The sequence below is a fragment of the Herpailurus yagouaroundi genome, unplaced genomic scaffold, assembly GCF_014898765.1.
Source record: "Herpailurus yagouaroundi ecotype Mexico unplaced genomic scaffold, PumYag 205, whole genome shotgun sequence".
NCBI classification, from domain to species: Eukaryota; Metazoa; Chordata; class Mammalia; order Carnivora; family Felidae; genus Herpailurus; species Herpailurus yagouaroundi.
In genome coordinates this window covers 3,121,384-3,141,873 of record NW_024412436.1, presented here as the reverse complement: position 1 = coordinate 3,141,873, position 20,490 = coordinate 3,121,384, and the positions used below count along the sequence as shown (strand labels likewise).

The 20,490-nt window shown below is 34.3% G+C and overlaps 1 protein-coding gene across 2 annotated transcripts in view; it reads right to left on the bottom strand.

Annotated features, from left to right (window-relative positions):
• KIFAP3 (kinesin associated protein 3) overlaps positions 1-20,490 on the bottom strand; it is a 177,713-nt gene that overhangs the window by 129,092 nt on the left and 28,131 nt on the right. For both annotated transcript variants that reach the window (XM_040451611.1, XM_040451612.1), the window contains 6 exons: positions 18,978-19,132; positions 16,613-16,668; positions 15,925-16,066; positions 7,374-7,473; positions 6,192-6,316; positions 4,417-4,515 (listed from right to left, as the gene is read on the bottom strand). In XM_040451611.1, the coding sequence (XP_040307545.1) occupies positions 4,417-4,515; positions 6,192-6,316; positions 7,374-7,473; positions 15,925-16,066; positions 16,613-16,668; positions 18,978-19,132 (677 nt within the window). The remainder of the gene's footprint in view (positions 1-4,416; positions 4,516-6,191; positions 6,317-7,373; positions 7,474-15,924; positions 16,067-16,612; positions 16,669-18,977; positions 19,133-20,490) is intronic.

Sequence of the window (20,490 nt, the reverse complement as noted above, 5' to 3'; positions counted from 1 at the left end):
AATTGTAAATATATATGCCCCCAATAGTGATGCACCTAAATATATTAAGCAAATACTAACAGATCTGAAGGGAGTAAGAGACATCTATATAATAACATTACAGGACTTCAATACCACACTTTTAACAATGGATATATCATTCAGACAGAAATAAATAAGGAAGCAGACATAAACTAGACTTTAGAACAAATGGTCCTAAGCGACATAAACGGAACATCCCATTCAACAACAGCAGAGAACACATTCTTCTCAAGTGCACGTGGAACAGTCCCTAGAATAGATCAAATGTTAGGTCACAAAACAGTCTTAGCAAATTTTACAAAGTTGCTATTATACCAAGTATCTTTTTCAACCATCATGTCTTAAAACTAGAAATCAATAACCAAAGGAAAGCTGGAAGATTCACAAATATGTGGAAATTAAACAACACACTCTAGAATAACCAATGGGTCAAAGGTGAAATCAAAAGGGAAATCAAATAATATCCTGAAACTAACCAAAATGAAACATACCATAACAAAACTTAAAGTATGCAGCAAAAGCAGTGCCAAGAGAAATGTGTATTAAGAAAAAAGAAAGAAAAAAGACGAAAAATAAATGAGTAACCTAACCTTGCACCTCAAGGAATTAGAAAAAGAACAAATGAAGCCTAAAGTAGTTGGATGAGGGAAATCACAAAGATCAGAGCAAAAATAAATGAAATGGAGAATAGAAAAACAATAGAAAAGATCAGCAAAACTAAGAGTTGGGTTTTTAAGAAGATAAACAAAGCTGACAAACTTTTAATTGACTTACAAAGGAAAAAAAAGGATTGAAATAAAGATGGAAATGAAAGTGAAGACACTACAACGAATACAATAGCAATATAGAGGATCTTAAGAGATTAACATAAACAATTACAAGCCATTTGGATGTCCTAGAATAAAGGATACATTTCTAGAAACATACAACCTATCAAGATTGAATCATAAAGGAGAAAATCTGAACAGACCAATAACGAGTTGATTAAGTCAGCAATCAAAAACCTTGCAAAAAGAAAAGCCCAGGACCAGAAGGCTACATGGACAACTACCAAACATTTAAAGAATTAATGCCAATCCATCTCAAACTCTTCCAAAAAATTGAAGAGTTACCCTGATAAGGGTACTTATCTAAGTATCTAAATATCCTTATCTAAGCCAGATAAGGACACTACAAGGAAAACAAAACACCAAAAAAACTATAGACAAATATCCCTGAGGAACAGAGATGTAAAAATTCTCAATAAAATACTAGCAAACTGAAGGCATAGCACATTAAAAGGATCACATACCATGACTAAGTGGGATAAATCCCACGGATAAATGCACGGATAGTTCAGCATACACAAATCAAAAAATACAATCACATTAACACAAAAAAGGATGAAAATCACATGGACATCTCAATAGATACAGAAAAAGCAGTTGACAGAATTCAACGTCTTTTCATGATAAAACTCTTAGGAACAGAAAGTAATTAATATAACAAAGGCCACATATGAAAATCCCACTAACAATATCATATTCTGAAAGTTTTTACTGTAAGATTCACAATAAGCTCATCTTGACACTTTTATCCAATATAGTCCTGGAAAAACTATCCAAAGCATTTAGGCAAGAAAAAGAAATAAAAGGTATACAAATTGAAAAGGAAGACATGAAATTGTCTCTGTTTGCTGAAGACACAATCTTGTACAGAAAATCTTTTAAGCCTATACCAAAAAACTGTTAGAGCTAATAAATGAATTCAATAAGGTTTCAGGATAAAAAAAAAATCAATACACAAAAATCCTATACACTAACAACCATCTGAAAGGAAATAAAAGTCTCATTTACAATAGCATCAAAATCAATAAAATACTTAGGAATAAATTTAACCAAAGAAGTGAACAACGTATACACTGAAAACTATAATAGACACTGATGAAAAAAAATGAAGACACAAATACACGTAAAGATGTACTGTGTTCAAGGATCAGGTGAGTTACTATCATTAAAATGTCCATACTACTCAAAGACATCTATAGAGCCATGTCCTCTCTACCAAAATTCCAATGTCATTTTTCACAAAAATGGAGACAAAAAAGTACAAAACTTTGTATGGAAGTACAAATGATTCAAAATAGCTAAAGTAATTTTGAAAAAGTTTAAAACTGGAGGCATCATACTTTCTGGTTTTAAAATATGTTACAAAGCAGTGACCATCAAACAGTAAGGTATTTGCATAAAAACAGACATATAGATCAATGAAGAGAGCTCAAAACAAATCTCCATATAAGGGTCAACTAATATTTGATAAGGGAGCCAAGAATACTCAATAGGGGAAAGGATGGTTTCTTCAATAAAATTGTGCTGGGAAAACTGAATATTCACATACAAAAAAAAAAAAAAAAAAAAAGAAAGAAAGAAAGAAATGGTACCCCTAACACCACTCACAAAAATTAACTGGACTACAAAGGAAAAATAAAGAAAGAGGACTGAAATAAAATTAGGATTAAGGACTTGAAACTGTAGAACTCCTAAAAGAAAATATAGGGAAAAAGCTCCTTGACATCTGTCTTGGCAATGACTTTTTGGAAATGACACCAAAATCAGAAGAAACAAAAGCAATTATCAAGTGGGACTACATCAAATTAAAACCTTCCACCCAGCAAAAAAAAAAAAAAAAAAAAAAAAAAAAAAAAAAAAAAAAATCAACAAAATGAAAAGACAACCTACAGAATGGGAGAAAATACCTGCAAATCATCTACTTGATAAGGGATTAATATCCAAAAGGTTTAAGAAACTCATACAACTCACTAACCAAAAAAAAATCTAATTTAAAAATGGGCAAAAGATCTGAATAGACATTTTTCCAAAGAAGAGATACAAATGACCAATAGGTAAATGAAAAGGTGCTCAACATCACTAATTATGAGGGAAATGCAAATCCATATCACAATGACAGATCACTTCATACCTTGTCAGAATGGTTATTATTAAAACAAGAGATAAATGCTGGCAAGGATGTAGAGAAAAGGGAACCCTAGTGCACTGTTCATAGGGCTATAAAGTGGTGCAGCCACTATGGAAAATATGCAGGTTCCTCAAAAATATAAAAATAAAACTACCATATAATCCAGCAATACCATTCTGGGTATATATCCAAAGGAAGTAAAATCAAGAGATCTATGCATTCCCATGTTCACTGAAGCATTCTTCACAACAGGTAAGACGGGGAAGCAACTGAAGTGTCCATTGATGGATGAATGGATAAAGAAGATGTGGCTGGCGCGCGCGCGCACACACACACACACACACACACACACACACACACACACAAACACATGCCCTGAAATATCATTCATCCATAAAAAAAGGAGGATACTCTGCCATTTGCAACAACATAGATGGACCCTGAGGGTATTATACTAAGTGAAGTCAGACAGAAGAAGACAAATCTTGTATGTTCTCACTTACATGTAGAATCTAAAAATACTGGACTCATAAAAACAGAGAACAGATTGAAGCTTGACAGAGGCCGTGTTGTGGGGGAAATGGGAAGACCTTGGTCAACAAAAGATGAATAGTTCCAGGAATCTAATGTACACCATGGTGTCTATAGTTAACAATACTGTATTGTATACTTGAATGTTACTATGAGAATAGATCTTAAATGTTCTCATCATAACCACAACAACAAAATGGTAATTATGTGAGGTGAAGGACACGTTAGCTAACCTTATTGTGGCAAACATTTTGCAATATATGTGTGTACCAAATCATCACATTGTATACCTTAAACTTAACACAGTGTTATATGTCAATTATATTTCAGTAAGGCTGGAAAAAAATCAATAGTCAACTACAAAGCAGGGGTGGAATGCATACTTAAAAGCCCCACATCATTCTCACTAACCTTCTTAAGACTATATCTTATCAATGACTGTGAATCCAGACTACTGAATTGTTAGACCTCTCAATAAACCTCAGAAAGAGACTATTTTTTATTAATCAAGAGAAATATTTTGAAAATTCTTATATCAATTTCCTAGGAAAGCAACAAAGTTACTAAATAAGATGTTAGTATTATTATAACTAATATTAGTTAATATTAGTGTTTGAGAGACCAGATTCTTATTGAAAAGGACAAGTACTGGATTACAAATCCTCTCTGAATAAATGAATTATAAGTGTATATACATTTAAGAGCTGAATAGGGTCTTTTGGTGAAAAAATAATGGAACGAAACTTAAAACATTACCCATGCTAAAAACAAAAGAATTTGTAGCATATGAAAATGTACAGATTTTTCAATTATTATGATATTAGCTTTACTGATGTGACAAAAAAAATTGAACGAAATTAATGTCGAGTCAGCACTTTGTTGTGTTTCTCTTTGCTTAGGAAATCATACCTCGTAAGAGCTGTTCCTGTTTTACCACAAGCCCCTGGTATTTTTTAAAGGTTTTTTCATAATCTTTTCTCAAGGTCTGGTTTTCAGGGTCTTCATCAAGTAAGCAACTTAAGTTAAGGATCATCCATATTCACTGAAGCAAAGAAAATCTACTGAAAAATATTATGAAGGACAGTACTATTACATTTTATGTGCAGTGTTAGCCAGTTATTTTCTCTAACCAGTAGTTTGAAACTAAAATGTTTGTCTCTGTACAATAATTGTGTTAGAACTTCTTAACCAAGCGTTCAAGGATGTTCTTAGAGATCTTGGATGAACACATGTTTGGGTATCATCAAATACTTGAATGCCCAGAAATTTTATGCAAATGTCTTATGTACGTGCACAGGTCCCTAAATTTCAACAGATTAACAAGTGGGTTAACGAACCAAATTTTGATATGTCTTATAATCCATGACATGTCACAATTTAATTGAAGCATTTTTTTCCATTCTTAGTGGCTCATAAATAATAGTGCATCTTACAATCAATGGTATCCAATACTTACAGGAATACGGTACATTCTAAGATATCAGTTCCTGTCACCCAACAATCACAAAGTACAAATTACTGATGGTTAAAAGTTCCATTAGTGGTTCTCTCCATACCCCTTCTATTTAAGGAATTTTGGGCATATTCAGGAGACTTGTGACTCCAGAAATGATCTGAAGTCTCCAGGATTACTGAGCTGTCCACACAGTTTAAGTCAACACCAATCTAGATGTCAGAAGTACAGAGCAACAGAAAATTTCTAAACGTGGAAAGACCCTAATTAGGAAAAGTCAAAGCCTGTGTGTGTGAGAGAGTGTATTTGGGGATTCCATGAAGGAGAGGTAAGAAACATATGATATTCTTCACAATAGGAATAATACTTTTACTTTTTAAAAGAGACCAATAAAAATTGGGTTCAAAGGAAAATTACCAGCATGACTTGCTGAATAAGCCATATGAATAAGCTAGGGCCTTCAATCTAGGAAAAACTAAGCTGTAGAGGCAATATGATAAATATCTTCAAATATAAGAAAAGTGATGTTTAAGAGACTTCATCCTTATTCTATATGGTTTTAGTATGCAAGACTGGATTCAAGGGATAGAAGTTATTGACAAGTGGATTTTAGTACACTAAGCAAAAGAGCACTATAATAAATAGAATGTCAAACTACACAATGAACTAAATCAATAAGCAGTGACATTGTTGAAGATACTAAATAACTGATTTGTAAGGAAGGCTGCAGAAGATTCCTGTGCTGAAAGATAGGTTAAAATAGGTCATTTTTAAAGATTCCTTTCATAGGTTCCATCATTCTGCAGGCCTCTCAAATTTGCATGTATTAAAAGACTTTTTGTGCTTAATTAGTAAAATAGAATTTAAAACTATGTTCACCAAATTCATACCCATTCCAATCAAAGTCCCCTTATTACATAGACAGAATTACATAAACAACAGCAGTGAGCCACACTTCAGCTGACCAAAGGATCTCAGTCTCCACTTGGAGACTCACAGTTCAATGATCTAGACCACTATTATCTGCTCCTTCTAGCTTATCAACCAAAGTTTTAAAGAGATAAAAAAGTATATGTCAAACTATATTCACTCTGATAATTTCAATATTCATCTTAACCTTCAACACTCTTTCATTTTTCCAAATAATGTGAATGGCAAGAAAAAACAAAACTATCCCACCTACCCAAAGCTCAGAACAACACTGGGGTGAAAAGCCATTCTAAAAGGATATCAGCTTTCTTCTTTTTAGAGAGTTCTTCTTGCCAAAGCTCATGTCTTTTTAACTCATGATCAATGATATTCATACATAAAGCTCCAATTTTATAGTGAGTGATAAGTCCATGGAACTGAGAAAAGCTTTAAAAAAGAGATTTTAGTATGTATTTAAAGCAATACAATTTGTAGAATCAGAAAATTTGTTTTGGGTAAACATTTGTCGATGTAGAAAATAAATTTGATATATTTATTTCAATAAACGAAAATACCCACAGTATACTAGAAAGACATGAAATTATGAGATTACTTTAAATACATGCTGTAAATATAATTTAAAAAAAAACCCTTCCCTGAAATTAAATTATTTTTAAGTTAGAAATGAAATAAAACACATTTTTTTTTTTTGTAATTAACGACCATTTTAACTATTCAAATACTCTCAAAATAAACTTTCGGACTACCGTATAACAGAACTAATAATGTAACAATACTAATACTGAATAAAATTGATACCAGAGAATAGACCAGCAAAATTATCAGTAATCAGGTTTTTACATATGTTTCCTACACAATTCATTCATACAAGTATTTATTCGATAAATAGTTATTTGCTAATGCTGGCACATTTTTGGAATAGATGCAAGTAATTTTCTGGGAAATTGGCTAGAAACTTTTCACACTAGCTCAATAAACATCTTTCTAAAGTATATATGTATAAATAGCATATATGGATACATAACAGTTATATATATGTGTGTACATATAATGTATAACAATAACATTACTGGCACTTACTCTGGGTTAGGCTTTATTCTAAAAACCATCCCCAAACAGTGTTACTATGACTATCCAGTTGACAGCTGAGGAAACTAAAGCACAGAGAAGTAATATAATCAAGAACACAGAGGTAGTACACAGCAGTACTTGGATTCAAATCCATTTCCAGAGTCCATACTCTTACATTCTAAACCATTTTACTATTCTACTTTGTGTGTATATACATGTACATGCATGGGTTAGGACAGACTGAATGAAAGAATAACAGAAAGGACAGAAAATGGGAAAGAGAGTAAGAGTTCAGAGGCAAATAATGGGCAGACCCACAGGAAGACTGGGCAAACCAGTAATCTACAATCCAAACCAATGACAGAGAAACAGAGATAGACTTCTACTTTTATTTCCTAATTTTTATACTTACCTGGAAAAGCAGAAAAAGATGTAAATTATGTTTGTAGCTAACTCAACACTTTGTTTCCAGTCTTCTCTCAGGACTCTTGCTAATGCACCCAGGGCAGTTTCTAAAGAAAAAAGGAACATATAAAAATGATCATTCGCCTTGCCTGTGGTATAAAGGGTGATTGGTTTTAAATGTCTACTTATTAATAAATAACAAAGCTCAGATAGAACTGGGTCAAAAAAGGAGGGTGGTTCTTTCCAACACAGAAAGCTGTTTTTAAAACTGAAATATAACTTTTACTTAAAGACCTATAACATATAACTTTAAGCCTATAGCTATAAACAGAAAAGTAAAATCTGATTTAGATAAAGTAACATATTAAGTATATTATGGGTGACAAAATAATAAAAAGACATTTCTTGATTTGCATTTCCACTTGTAATATGGCTACTGCAGTGCCATTTTGTTTGTTTTTTAACATCTGATTTAATGTGTTTGTGAAGAAGGAAAAAAACTAGAATAAGTCTAAAAAATAATGAGTTTACCAGGTTAACACTAGCTTCATTAAGCAAATTAATAACCAAATAAAGTTTATACACACAAAAATAAATCTATTTTAATATGTTAAATCAATGCCAACAAACATAAATAAAACAAAACATCTTCCACAAAAGTAGCTTTAGGGTAGAATAAACATCTTCACTAGATTTTTATCTTGAGAAAGGTAAAAATTAATGAATTGATTAATGAGAACTACCATATGCTAAGTAAACATAAAGTAATGAGACCAGTTTCAAATTAGAACTGTTATGTGGCTTACCAATTCTTAAAATATTAAAACATTAAACAAAGTATCTGCCTGTTATATAAATATCATAATTCAACTTTCTATAATAGGTACTCAGGATCTACAGTACTTCATGGACTGCATTATTATTTATTATAGTAATGGAAGTGTTCAATTTATTTGTGCTTTTTGACCACTCATATTATGAAACAAGTATTATTAATCTACTTAGTGAAGAATTTTTCAAACTAAAAAACATCCATCCTATATATATATTTTTTTAATTTTTTAAATGTTTGTTTACTTCTGAGAGAGAAAGAGACAGAGCATGAGCATGAGCAGGGAAGGGGCAGAGACAGACGGAGACACAGAATTCAAAGCAGGTTCCAGGCTCTGAGCTGTGGGCACAAAGCCTGATGTGGGGCTTGAACTCATGAGCCATGAGATCATGACCTGAGATGAAGTCGGATGCTTAACCGACTGAGCTACCCAGGCACTCCAATCCTGTATCTTCATAATGTTATTCATATTCACAATGCAGAGCACTGGTATACCATATGCTTTGAACAAAACTATTTGTTCAAAGTAAATGGGTAGGCAATATATATTAACATGTAAAGGTTCCACAAAGCCCTACTTAATAAAGCATCTGGTAACTTTGTTTAATTCAGTATTACTAAAGGCATTTTATCACTATAATCCAGAGGAAACAGTATTTCTTAGAATGTACATCTGGTCCTTGAACACACTTATTTGATTTGGATTTTTTTCAATAAATATGTATTTCATATTATGATTGAAAAATAAGGTAGAAGTCGCCCAGTGACTCAGAAGGGAAGGCAAAGGAAAGATGCAGAGAAGCCTGGAATAGCAGGGCTCTTGCCTGCTCCTGACATTCCTCACCCCATTTACTATCTATGGGGAAGCTAGGTTCACTGAGGTCTTGAACTGGGAGGTGCAAAGGAACCAGCTCTGGGGAAAGAGTCTTGCTGAAGTGGTGGAGCATGGCCAGTCACTGACCAGAATTGGCCAAGGATCACAGAATAACCTGCCTTCCACCCTCACCCCCTCCCAGGGTAACAGGTCCTGAACATTAGGGACAAGAACACCAAGCAGGAGCCTGAGACTTAGAGTGGACAGCAATGGTGGTGCTGTCCGTGGTGCTGAAAGCTCTCCAAAGGGGGGAACCAATACCTCCAGGGAATGGCAGCTCACCACCTCCCAGCATCTCCTGTAAGCAGAAGCTGCATTAGAACCTCATAAAGGGGTTCTGATGGAGCTCGCAACCTAGAGAGACAGGTAAAGGTGCTCTGCCTTCTCTCAGATTCCATGTGTAAAAAGATTTCCCACTTTCCTGAGTACAGGAGCAAGGAACAAGTGTCACTCTAGGATTCAGCTTTGTTAACTTGGGGTTGGACAAGTAGAGGTGTTGCCCTGTTCTATTACTGTACATAGATAGGTTTCTGAAGAGTCAAAAAATACATGTGTATTTTTGACTGGGGTGGGGGGGCTGGCATGCCTAAACCACCACCCCCTCCACTGTTCAGGGGTTAATTGTACTTTGGAAAATGATGTACTAGAACGTCATGAATTTAGGCATAGGGCTAGTGATTTATTTTTCAAATTTTATTTCAATTTTCTCCTTTAGTATAGAATAGAAAAATGTCTCAATAAAAATACAGCTTATAGGAATTGTATGTAGGTTATAAAGAAATAGCCAAAAGAAAATTATGAAGTCTAATGAAGGTCAAAATATAACCCAAAATTAATCTATAAGTTAAATGCAGTCATAATTAAAATTTAATTATAATTTTTTAGAGCATATGGTAAAGTGATCTCAAAATAATATATAAGAAAACATGTAAGACCAACAACACCTATTTTTAAAAAATCAATAAATCAGAACATTTCTCTTACCAATTCTAAAACTCTAGTCAAAATATAAAACAAAACAAACAGTGTGGTACTGGCATGGAAATTATCAAATAGATCAATGGAAAAGAAAAGAAAGCATTAAAACATATCAATGAATATATCAGAACAAGACATGGCACAAAATAAGCTTTCAAGTAAATAATGAATAAAAGAATTGAAGGCATATAACAGAAAAGGCCATTTAAAATCTTTGGGGAAAGAAGGAATACTCATTAACTAGATTGGAATAACTGGCTATTGAATATGCAAAAAATTTCTATCTCTACCTCCTACTTACAACAAAAATGAGGGGCACCTGGGATGGCTCAGTCAGTTAAGCATTTGACTCCTGACTCCAGCTCAGGGCATGATCTCATGGTTCCTAATTTTAAGTCCTGCATCAGGCTCTGTCTAGCCTGACAGCATGGAGTCTGCTTGGGATTTTCTTTCTCTTTCTCTCTCTCTCTCTCTCTCTCTCTCTCTCTCTCTGACCTTCTCCTCTCACACTTTCAGTCTCTCTCTCAAAATAAATAAATAAACTTAAGAAAAGTAAATTCCAGGGGCAAGGATTTCTGAAACAACCAAAGTAAGGACCTCCAAAAATCCACCCCTCCATAAGTGAATGAGAACACTGGTAAAAATGGTCAGAATCAACCTTTTTAGAACCCTGGAACTACATTTTGCAACAATAAGAAATATGGCTGAACCTTATAGAACCAGTAAACTCTGTGGTATTTCTACTTGCCATAAGTACATCCCCTCTGTGCAACTTTGCAGAAGCCTTGAAAATCAACAGCATCACAAATATAGTATCTGTGAAAAACAAAAGCAGAGCAGCAACTGGAGGGGGCAGAACAATTTGGCACTCCTGAAAACCCCCACTCCAGTGAACTGTCACTATCTGACACATCTGGATATTTGCTGCATTTCCAGGGTTTGCATTTATCTGACTTGACTCAGAAATTGCTTTGTACAGCCTTATACCCAGGGCATTTGTTGAAAACCACTGGTGGCAACATTGCAACTGCATGCAGCAGCCTTGCCAGCTGGGGTTAACAAGAAGTTGACAAAAAAAACTTGAAAAAGGAAAAACTGGGAAATGAGAGATTCACAAGGTCTTTGAAAAGCTCCAATATATTCCTGAGAATCTAGAAGGCCATGCACATGTGCAGGAACGTGCTGATACCAGGAAAAGACGTAAGGAGGACCTCATCTCTCATCTCTGGCCAACCCTGAGGCATTGTACAAGCAGGAATTAAAGGCTAAGGCCTTGGGGATGCCTGGCCGACTCAGTTGGTAGAGTATGCGACTCTTGATCTCAGGGTCATGAGTTTGAGCCCCACTTTGGGTATATAGATTACTTAAATAAATTTAAAAAATAAAAAATAAAGGCTAACTTAGCCTTGTACACTACCTGCTTAAACACTGAAGACATGCTCCAATACACACATACACAGTCACTTAGCAAAGGCTGGGACACTTAGGGCCAGGCATTTTAAAAAATCTCTATCCTGGGCACCTGGGTGGCTCAGCTGGTTGAGTGTCTGACTTTGGCTCACATGATCCCACGGTCCATGGGTTTGAGCCCCAGGTCGGGCTCTGTGCTGATAGCTCAGGGCCTGGAACCTGCTTCAGATTTTGTGTCTCCCTCTCTCTCCACCCCTCCCCCACTTGTGTTCTCTCTCTCTCTCTCTCTCTCTCTCTCTCAAAAATAAACATTAAAAAAAATTAAAGTAAAATAAAAAATCTCTATCCAATAATTAGTTACCACTAAACTACCTGAGCTAGAAGCTTCAGTGGCTGCACAAAGATCACAGACTTTTCAGAATTCATCTAAGAAACTCATTAAACAAACAGCAAAAATAACAAGCTCTGGAGAGAGTACAATATTATCGTAACAACAATAAAAACTACAAGACATGCAAGAAAACAGGACGTGATGTCTCATATTCAGGAAACACAGCATTCAATAGAAATCGTCCATGAGGAAGCACAAATGTTGAACTTATATGACTAAATAAGCTATTGTAAATATATCCAGTGAATTAAAGGAAACCATATCGGGCCACCTGGGTGGCTCAGTCAGTTAAGCGTCCGACTTCGGCTCAGGTCACGATCTCGCGGTCCGTGAGTTCAAGCCCTGCATCGGGCTCTGTGCTGACTGCTCAGAGCCTGGAGCCTGTTTCAGATTCTGTGTCTCCCTCTCTCTCTGACCCTCCCCCGTTCATGCTCTGTCTCTCTCTGTCTCAAAAATAAATAAATGTTAAAAAAAAAATTTAAAGGAAACCATATCTAAAGATTTAAAGACAAGTATGGGAAGGTACGAGAATGATGCCTCACCAAATGATATCAATAAGGAGATACAAATGACAAAGTATGAACCAAATAGAAATTCTGGAGTTAACAAAGTACAATAGATATCTGAAATGAAAAATTCACTAGAAGGACTTCACAGCAGTCTGAAGGAATTGAAAGAAAAAATAATGAAAAGCAAGTAGAGCCTCAAAGACCTATGGGACATCACCAAACATATTAACATGGAATTCCCAAAAGGAAATGAGAGAAAAAGGAGATACTTGAATGTTTAACACAATAATGCCCCAAACTTCCAAAGTTTGATGAAAAACATTAATCTGCAGATCCAAGGAGTTTCACAAACTCCAAGAAGACACACTAAAAGATGTAAACACCTAAATACATCATAGTCAAACTGGCAAAAGCCAAATGCAAAGAAAATGTTACAAGTAGCAAGAAGGCAGCTCAAGAGTTACACAGGATCCTTAATGAGATTAACATCCAATTTCGTATCAGAAACCATGGAGACATGAAGACAGTGGATAACATTGTAAAAGTGCTAAAATAAAAAGACTGCCAAACAAGAATTCAACATCTAGCAAAACTATGCACACAAACACCAAGGAGAAATGAAGTCATTCCTATTCCTAGGCACACAAAAATTTAGAGAATTTGCTGATAGTAAACATTCCCTATAAGAAATACTAAAGGGAATCCTTCAAGCTTAAATGAAAAACTAGTAGAGAGGAATGTAAATCCACACAAAGAAATAAAGAGCACTGGTAAGGGTAATTATATAAATAAAATGACAGCGTAACATTATTTCTGATTGCAGTCTTTTCTTCTATTTAATTAAAAAATTCACACAGCAATAATTACTGTGCTGACAGGCAGGTGATGTGTAATGATGTAATTTGCATTACTATAATAGTACAAAGAAGTGGAGAGGGAATAGAGAGGTAAGTCAGAACACAGTTTTTGCATGCTGCTAAAATTAAATATTGGAACCCTACTATTAATTTGAACTAAATTATTTTAATAGAAGATAGTAACTGTAATCCTAGGGCAAACACTCAGAAAATAATTCAGGAAAACACAGTAAAAGAACAACAAAAGGATTAAAATGGTATACTAAAAAATATCCATTTTACATAAAAGAAGGCAGTAATAGAGGGTTAACGGAATAAAAATGATAAAAGATGCAGAAAACAAAGTGTTAGATGACAATCTCACTTTATGAGTAATTACATTAATGGTAAATAGACTAAGCTCTCCTATCAAAACGCAGAGATTGGCAGAATGGATTAAAAAAAGGGCGTGATACAACTATATACTTTGTACAATACACACATTTTAGAGTCAAAGACACAAATAGAGTGAAAGTAAACAGATGGAAATGGATATACCAAAAAAAGAGACAACAGACTGACAGAAACCATTTCCAAGTACATAAAAGAGAAAGAACATAAATGATATATATAAATTTACGTACTAAATTATATATAAATAGGACATGTACATTTATATATAAATATATGTATAGTCACATACACATACACACAAATACTTAAGACAGGAATACAAAATTCACAGGGTGGAAATTCCAAAAGTCTAGTGATAGATAGCAAATTCATTAGAAATCAGGCAAATGCAACTTAAAACAAAGAGAGCTTGTTTATTACCATAATGCAATGGCAAAACTTTTAAAGTTTGATGGCTTTCATATTCTGTTGATCTGGGGATAGAGCAGCACAACCATTTTGGAAGGCAGTTTGGCAATACCCTTTAAAACATTATCATCTGTATTTATGTATGACCTTTGTTTCTGTCCACATACCCTAAAGAACCCCATACTGTGTATATAGAAGATATGTACAAAGATGTTCACTGAAGCAATATTCCCTACTGAAAAATGTGGAAACAATCTAATGACTAATCAACAGAGGAATGGCTAAAACTTATAGAAAGCTTCATAAAAACAACATAGTTAAAAAATTAATTACATTATAATGTATCTATATGCATGTAATCTCAAAATATTACTGTATGGAGAAAAATTACCAAGAAATAAGTATGATATTATTAATATAAAAATTCTTACAAAATAATACTCTATATTTTAATATAGGAAAAAATCCTATATATATATATGTAAAAGTATGAAAATGATCTAGAAGAATGAATGCACTCCAAACTCAGATAATAATGATCAAATTACTGGGGCGCCTGGGTGGCGCAGTCGGTTGGGCCTCCGACTTCAGCCAGGTCACGATCTCGCGGTCCGTGAGTTCGAGCCCTGCGTCGGACTCTGGGCTGACTGCTCAGAGCCTGGAGCCTGTTTCCGAATCTGTGTCTCCCTCTCTCTCTGCCCCTCCCCCGTTCATGCTCTGTCTCTCTCTGTCCCAAAAATAAATAAACGTTGAAAAAAAAATTAAAAAAAAAATGATCAAATTACTAATATTCTAATTCTTTATGAAGAATATACTAATATATGAGTTGTATAATTTTGAAAATACTTAAAATGTACACATTGTCTACTTGGAATATTGGTAATGTTCTAGGACTTTCTGGACAGTTCTTTTGTATATACTTTCCAAGCTATCAAGTACTGGTGTGTACTGTACAGCCTCCATAAAAGGAGTATGACGACAAACAAAAAGGTACTCTTCCTCATGTGATAGAAATCAGATAATAATGACATCTTCTATATTTTAATTTTGGCAAAAGTAAAGTCAGAAAACCACACATTTAAAATAATTCTAGGGGCGCCTGGCTGGCTCAGTTGGTTAAGCATCTGACTCCTGGTTTCTGCTCAGGTCGTGATCCCATGGTTCATGAGATTGAGCCCTGCATTGAGCTCTGTACTGTCAGTGCAGAGCCTGCTTGGGATTCTCTCTCCTTCTCTCTCTGCCCCTACCCTCCTCGCACTCACTCTCTCAAAATTAATAAATAAACTTTATCTCTGTCTGTCCCTCCTTTGCTTGCATTCGCTCTCTCAAAACAAATAAACTTAATAAAATAAAATAAAATAAAATAAAATAAAATAAAATAAAATAAAATAAAATAAAATAAAATAATTCTATAGGGGTATTACTGAGAAAAAAGGTTTTAAGAGCATTATCTCTTTTTTTTTTAATTACCTAACACATCTAATGAAAGGAGAGGATCAAAATTTAATCTAAGTGAAGGTACAGAGATTAATATACTTTTTGCTGTGCTACTGAAAAAAAACTAATATTGGAACCCTAATTTAGTAAAAGTATATACGTATGTGTGCAAATGACAAAAGTTGATATTGTATCCTAACTGAAAGAATAAAAATCTTCCAGAATAGAAGACACAGTACCATTAGTGCTTTATATTTGTTGTTTAAATTAAATGAATTTTTCAGATAATATTTAATGTTATGCTCTCAAAAATTAAATAATTTTCAGAATAAAGATGGTAATAAAGGTCTAGGAAATAAATGCATTCCTAAGTTTGGTAAAATTTTAGCTTTGTCCTCTATTATAATAAGTTTCAAAAACATATTATGCAACAATTTTTCTATTTTTAATATTTATAGATATAAATCACCATTCAATAGTAGTTCTTCCAAGTTATCAGGATTTCGAGCAAGTTGCAAGATCAAAGCAGAACCCCGAACTTTATCAGGAATATCTTCATATAGTAACTCAATGTATTCATCCATGTCATTGATGTTAGCCACTTCATCAATCTGAAAGAAAGGAAGAGGAAGTCCTCCTAAAGAACAATGATGTCCCTCAAAGCTACTGCCAAGGAATGATACTGTGTGGTCAACATATTGCCCTTTTAATGACAGACAAGTTTTCAAAGGACTCATAGTAGCCAGGAGGAAATTAGACCTTTGGGTGTTAGGACTCCAATACAAAAGTAGTTACAAACCACATGAAAATAGGATGTACATAAACGCTAAACTTGGGTCTATTAATATAAAGCATCCTAAATGTAATGCAAAATAATTTGTGTCTACTATAATAGGTTAAACAGTATTTCAAAACACACTGGATATGTTTAAATATACGAATATTTAAAACATTTCAAAACTTATCAAAATAAATTATACCTGAAAATATGCCACTAACTTTTGACTATAAAAAACACTCATTATCTACCTTTTCTAGGTGCTTCTAAGTTCAATAAACTTTCCACATCTACTTAATGTTAGTACATGAATCATTGATGGGAAAAGGCAACAACTTACAATCAATCAGTTCTCTATTAGATCAGAATTAGGTCTTACCTCCATTCCTTCAAAAGGAGGTGGATCTTTAGGCTTGCTCGATTTTTCTTTTTTTTCTGTAAAAAGATTTTTTATTTTTAAATGAGAAGAACTAGGTGTTTAGAGTTTCTGGGTAATTTTTATATTCTGTAGCTGAGTTTATAGCTAACCTGGGAATCTTACAACTGACTAGTTTATGAAATAGTCTTTTTCCAATAAATAAAAAATTTTTTAAATGTTCATCTATAATCTGTTATAGTGAGATATCAAGGAGAGTAAATATGAATAAAATCTAGAAATAATCCCAAAGTTATGTTATGCAGCAATTTTAATTCCTCCTAGGTTAACTTTTTGGGAGGTAAATAGCCAGACTTGCCAACAAGAAGCAAGAGTCCCCTCCTGATTCACATTTAAGGTGGGAATAGGGAAATCAATAAAGCAAAGATACATTAATGAGTTGAATATTAGAAAAAACAAAATGAAAAAAATCACTTACAGTAATGAATTACATAAATAAGTATTACTGTTTTGTTTCAATCACTTCTGGGGGGCAATGTTTCTGGTTTTGAAATAGTGAATTCCAAGTAAAAAAAGTTAAAAAGAAAAATGGAAATTTTTTTAGTAAGTATGTATGTAACATGGTAACAGCACTTCTTACATCTCCAAACATTAGTATCTATACGAACAGACTGATTCAAATGGATTTATCCATGTATGTTGACATGAAAATTTCCTCATATTCATCTAATTTCTGGGGAAGAAGGTGAGATGACTGATCTACCTTGAAAACTTGCAAGACTTTATTAAGATATTAATATAAATGCATTTGGAATTATATTAATTAGGCATTAGGAAAGATCAATTTTCACTATATTGTACTCAAACTAAGTACATACACACCTTACAAGAGTATGGGATTTACTTTGCTCACTTTGAACTTATTTAACTTATTGAAGAAGTTCTCTCTCATCATTTACAGGGATCTTAATAGGAATAGTCTATCAAGAAACATTTAATAAAAGTGTTTCTTGATAAAATTTTCCTTATAACACTAATTATTAAGAATTAATAGGGGCGCCTGGGTAACACTAATTATTAAGAATTAATAGGGGCGCCTGGGTGGCACAGTCGGTTAAGCGTCCGACTTCAGCCAGGTCACGATCTCGCGGTCCGCGAGTTCGAGCCCCGCGTCGGGCTCTGGCCTGATGGCTCAGAGCCTGGAGCCTGTTTCCGATTCTGTGTCTCCCTCTCTCTCTGCCCCTCCCCCGTTCATGCTCTGTCTCTCTCTGTCCCAAAAATAAATAAACGTTGAAAAAAAAAAAAAAAAGAATTAATAATTATACATTGAGTGCCAGTTATGTAGCTGGATACAAGTTCAAACTGCTTATTTTTGCTTTTAAATAAATACATTCACAATCACTTAATTCATTCAGAAATATAGATTGATCATATAATATATGTTAGATAATATATTCAGGATTAACTAATAAAAGTGATATTAGAAAAAAGGCATTTTATTTGCTGTGGTTGGAGAGAAAAGACTGAGTAATTCAAAAAAAGTCAAAACAAATTTTCTCTCATTTTTTTCTACTCAATATAATCGAAACATAAGCATTTATAAAATTTTTCAAAGGTACCATATTTTAGAACTCCCCAATGATGAAAGAAAGATATGTAAACCTAATCAATACCATGAAGTGGAATAACTAACTATTCAATAATCTGAGATGACTTTCCATCAAAATGTGTTATTTCGTTTCATATTTGGTTTAGATTATTTGATGATATTTTCTAAAAATAATCAATTCCTTAGCTCTAATATTTTAATGACTTGGTTCCTTATGAAGAAATTGAAGGTAGAAGAATGGCAACGATGCAGACAATAAGGAATAAAAAAGTAATATTTTCTTAAGAAAGATTCATAAAACTTGTATCTTTAGGATAGTCTAAAGCATATGACATATTTTAACATTCAAATACTTAGTAATCTATTCAAATTATAAATTGTCAATAAGAAATTTAAAAAATATAAATCTGGTTGGGTTAGAGAAAATAGGGTTTTTTTGCCCCAAATTCTCTCCTTTTATTATTCTAGAATATGACAGACATTTGAGTTCGTTCCTTATTTCAGCACAAATGTACACATACAAACATACACACATGCCACAGTATGAAATAGAAACAGATCATTTTTTGTGGAAGCATCTGATACAGAGCCTGGCATGGAGAAAACTAATAGGTTTATTCTTTCATTCGTTTACTTATGCACAGCACTGGCAAAACAAAATAAAACAATAACAACAACAAAAAACACCACCAAATATCAAAAGCACAAACTATAGAAACAGCTCTGGTTATACATTAAAAAGTGAGGAATTCTACTTACCTTTTCCTGGCAATGAATCACGGCGATTCTGTAGATAGTACAACAGCTGTTCTACCTCATTTAGTTTTGAGGGATGGATAAGTTTACATTCTTCAACCACCTTCCGGGCCAGGGAAGTTATATCCGTGTTGGCATTGAGACTCTTAAGACGAATGCTGTGAGCACATCAGAAATTTTTCAACTCAGGTATTATAAAAGTAAGTGATAACTTAAACAATACTTCTTATAAATAGTTCACAAAGCACTGAAAGGTACCTGACATAGACTCTTTTAGTAAAATATAATAAAGTATTAGATACGATTAGGCTTAGAAAAATGCAAAGAAATGATTTCTTTGAACTGAACAAATGAGATAACAAAAAGAACATAAAATCTGTATCTGACTCTTCTAGGGAGGACAGCATATTCAGAAATCTTGTTTTAAAATAATCTTTCTAGGGGGCGCATGTGTGGCTCAGTTGGTTAAGCATCCGACTCGATTTTCTCTTAGGTCGTGATCTCACGGTTGGTGTGCACTGGCAGTGCAGCACCTGGTTGGGATTCTCTCTCTCTCTCCCTCTCTGTGCCCTGCCTCACTCACTTTCTCTCTCTTTCTCAAAAGTAAACTTCAAACAAACAAATACATGTTAAAGAACTAAGAACTAAATCTTTTGCCTGAAATGTGGATATCTGAGGTTCTAAAAGCAAAGACTGATCTGCTAGCTTTTCTTTAGAAGTCAAATTAATAAGATCTCAAGGGGTGCCTGGGTGGCTCAGTCAGTTAAGCGTCTGACTTCAGCTCAGGTCATGATCTCAACACAGTTCATGTGTTCAAGCCCTACAATGGGCTCTGTGCTGACAGCTCGGAGCCTGGAGCTTGCTTCGGATTCTGTGTCTCCCTCTCTCTCCGCCTCTCCCCTGTTGATGCTCTGTCTCTCTCTCAAAAATAAGTAAGCATTGGGGCGCCTGGGTGGCTCAGTCGGTTGAGCGTCCGACTTCGGCTCAGGTCACGATCTCGCGGTCCGTGAGTTTGAGCCCCGCGTCGGGGTCTGGGCTGACAGCTTGGAGCTTGGAGCCTGTTTCGGATTCTGTGTCTCCCTCTCTCTCTGCCCCTCCCCCGTTCATGCTCACAAAAAAACTCACAAAAAAAAAAACTCTCTCTGTCTCAAAAATAAACATTAAAAAAATAATAAGTAAGCATTAAAAAAAATTTTTTTAAATCAATAAACATAAAAAAAAAGAAGACCTAAAGAGATTTTCCCATGCTCCCAAAATGTATAAAACTCAGGCAGTAATCACAACACATTAATGGAAGAGAGAACGTGTAAGAGGACACATAAGTACGTATGTGTGCATATATGTATTTTTCTTCTTCAATTTAGTGAATTATCCAAAGACTTAGTTCTTTTCATTTTTTTTTTGATGTTTATTTATTTGAGGCAGGGGGAGGGTGCGGAGGGGTGGGCAGAGAGAGAAGGAGACACAGAATCCGAAGCAGGCTCAGGCTCCGAGCTGCCAGCACAGAGCCCCATGC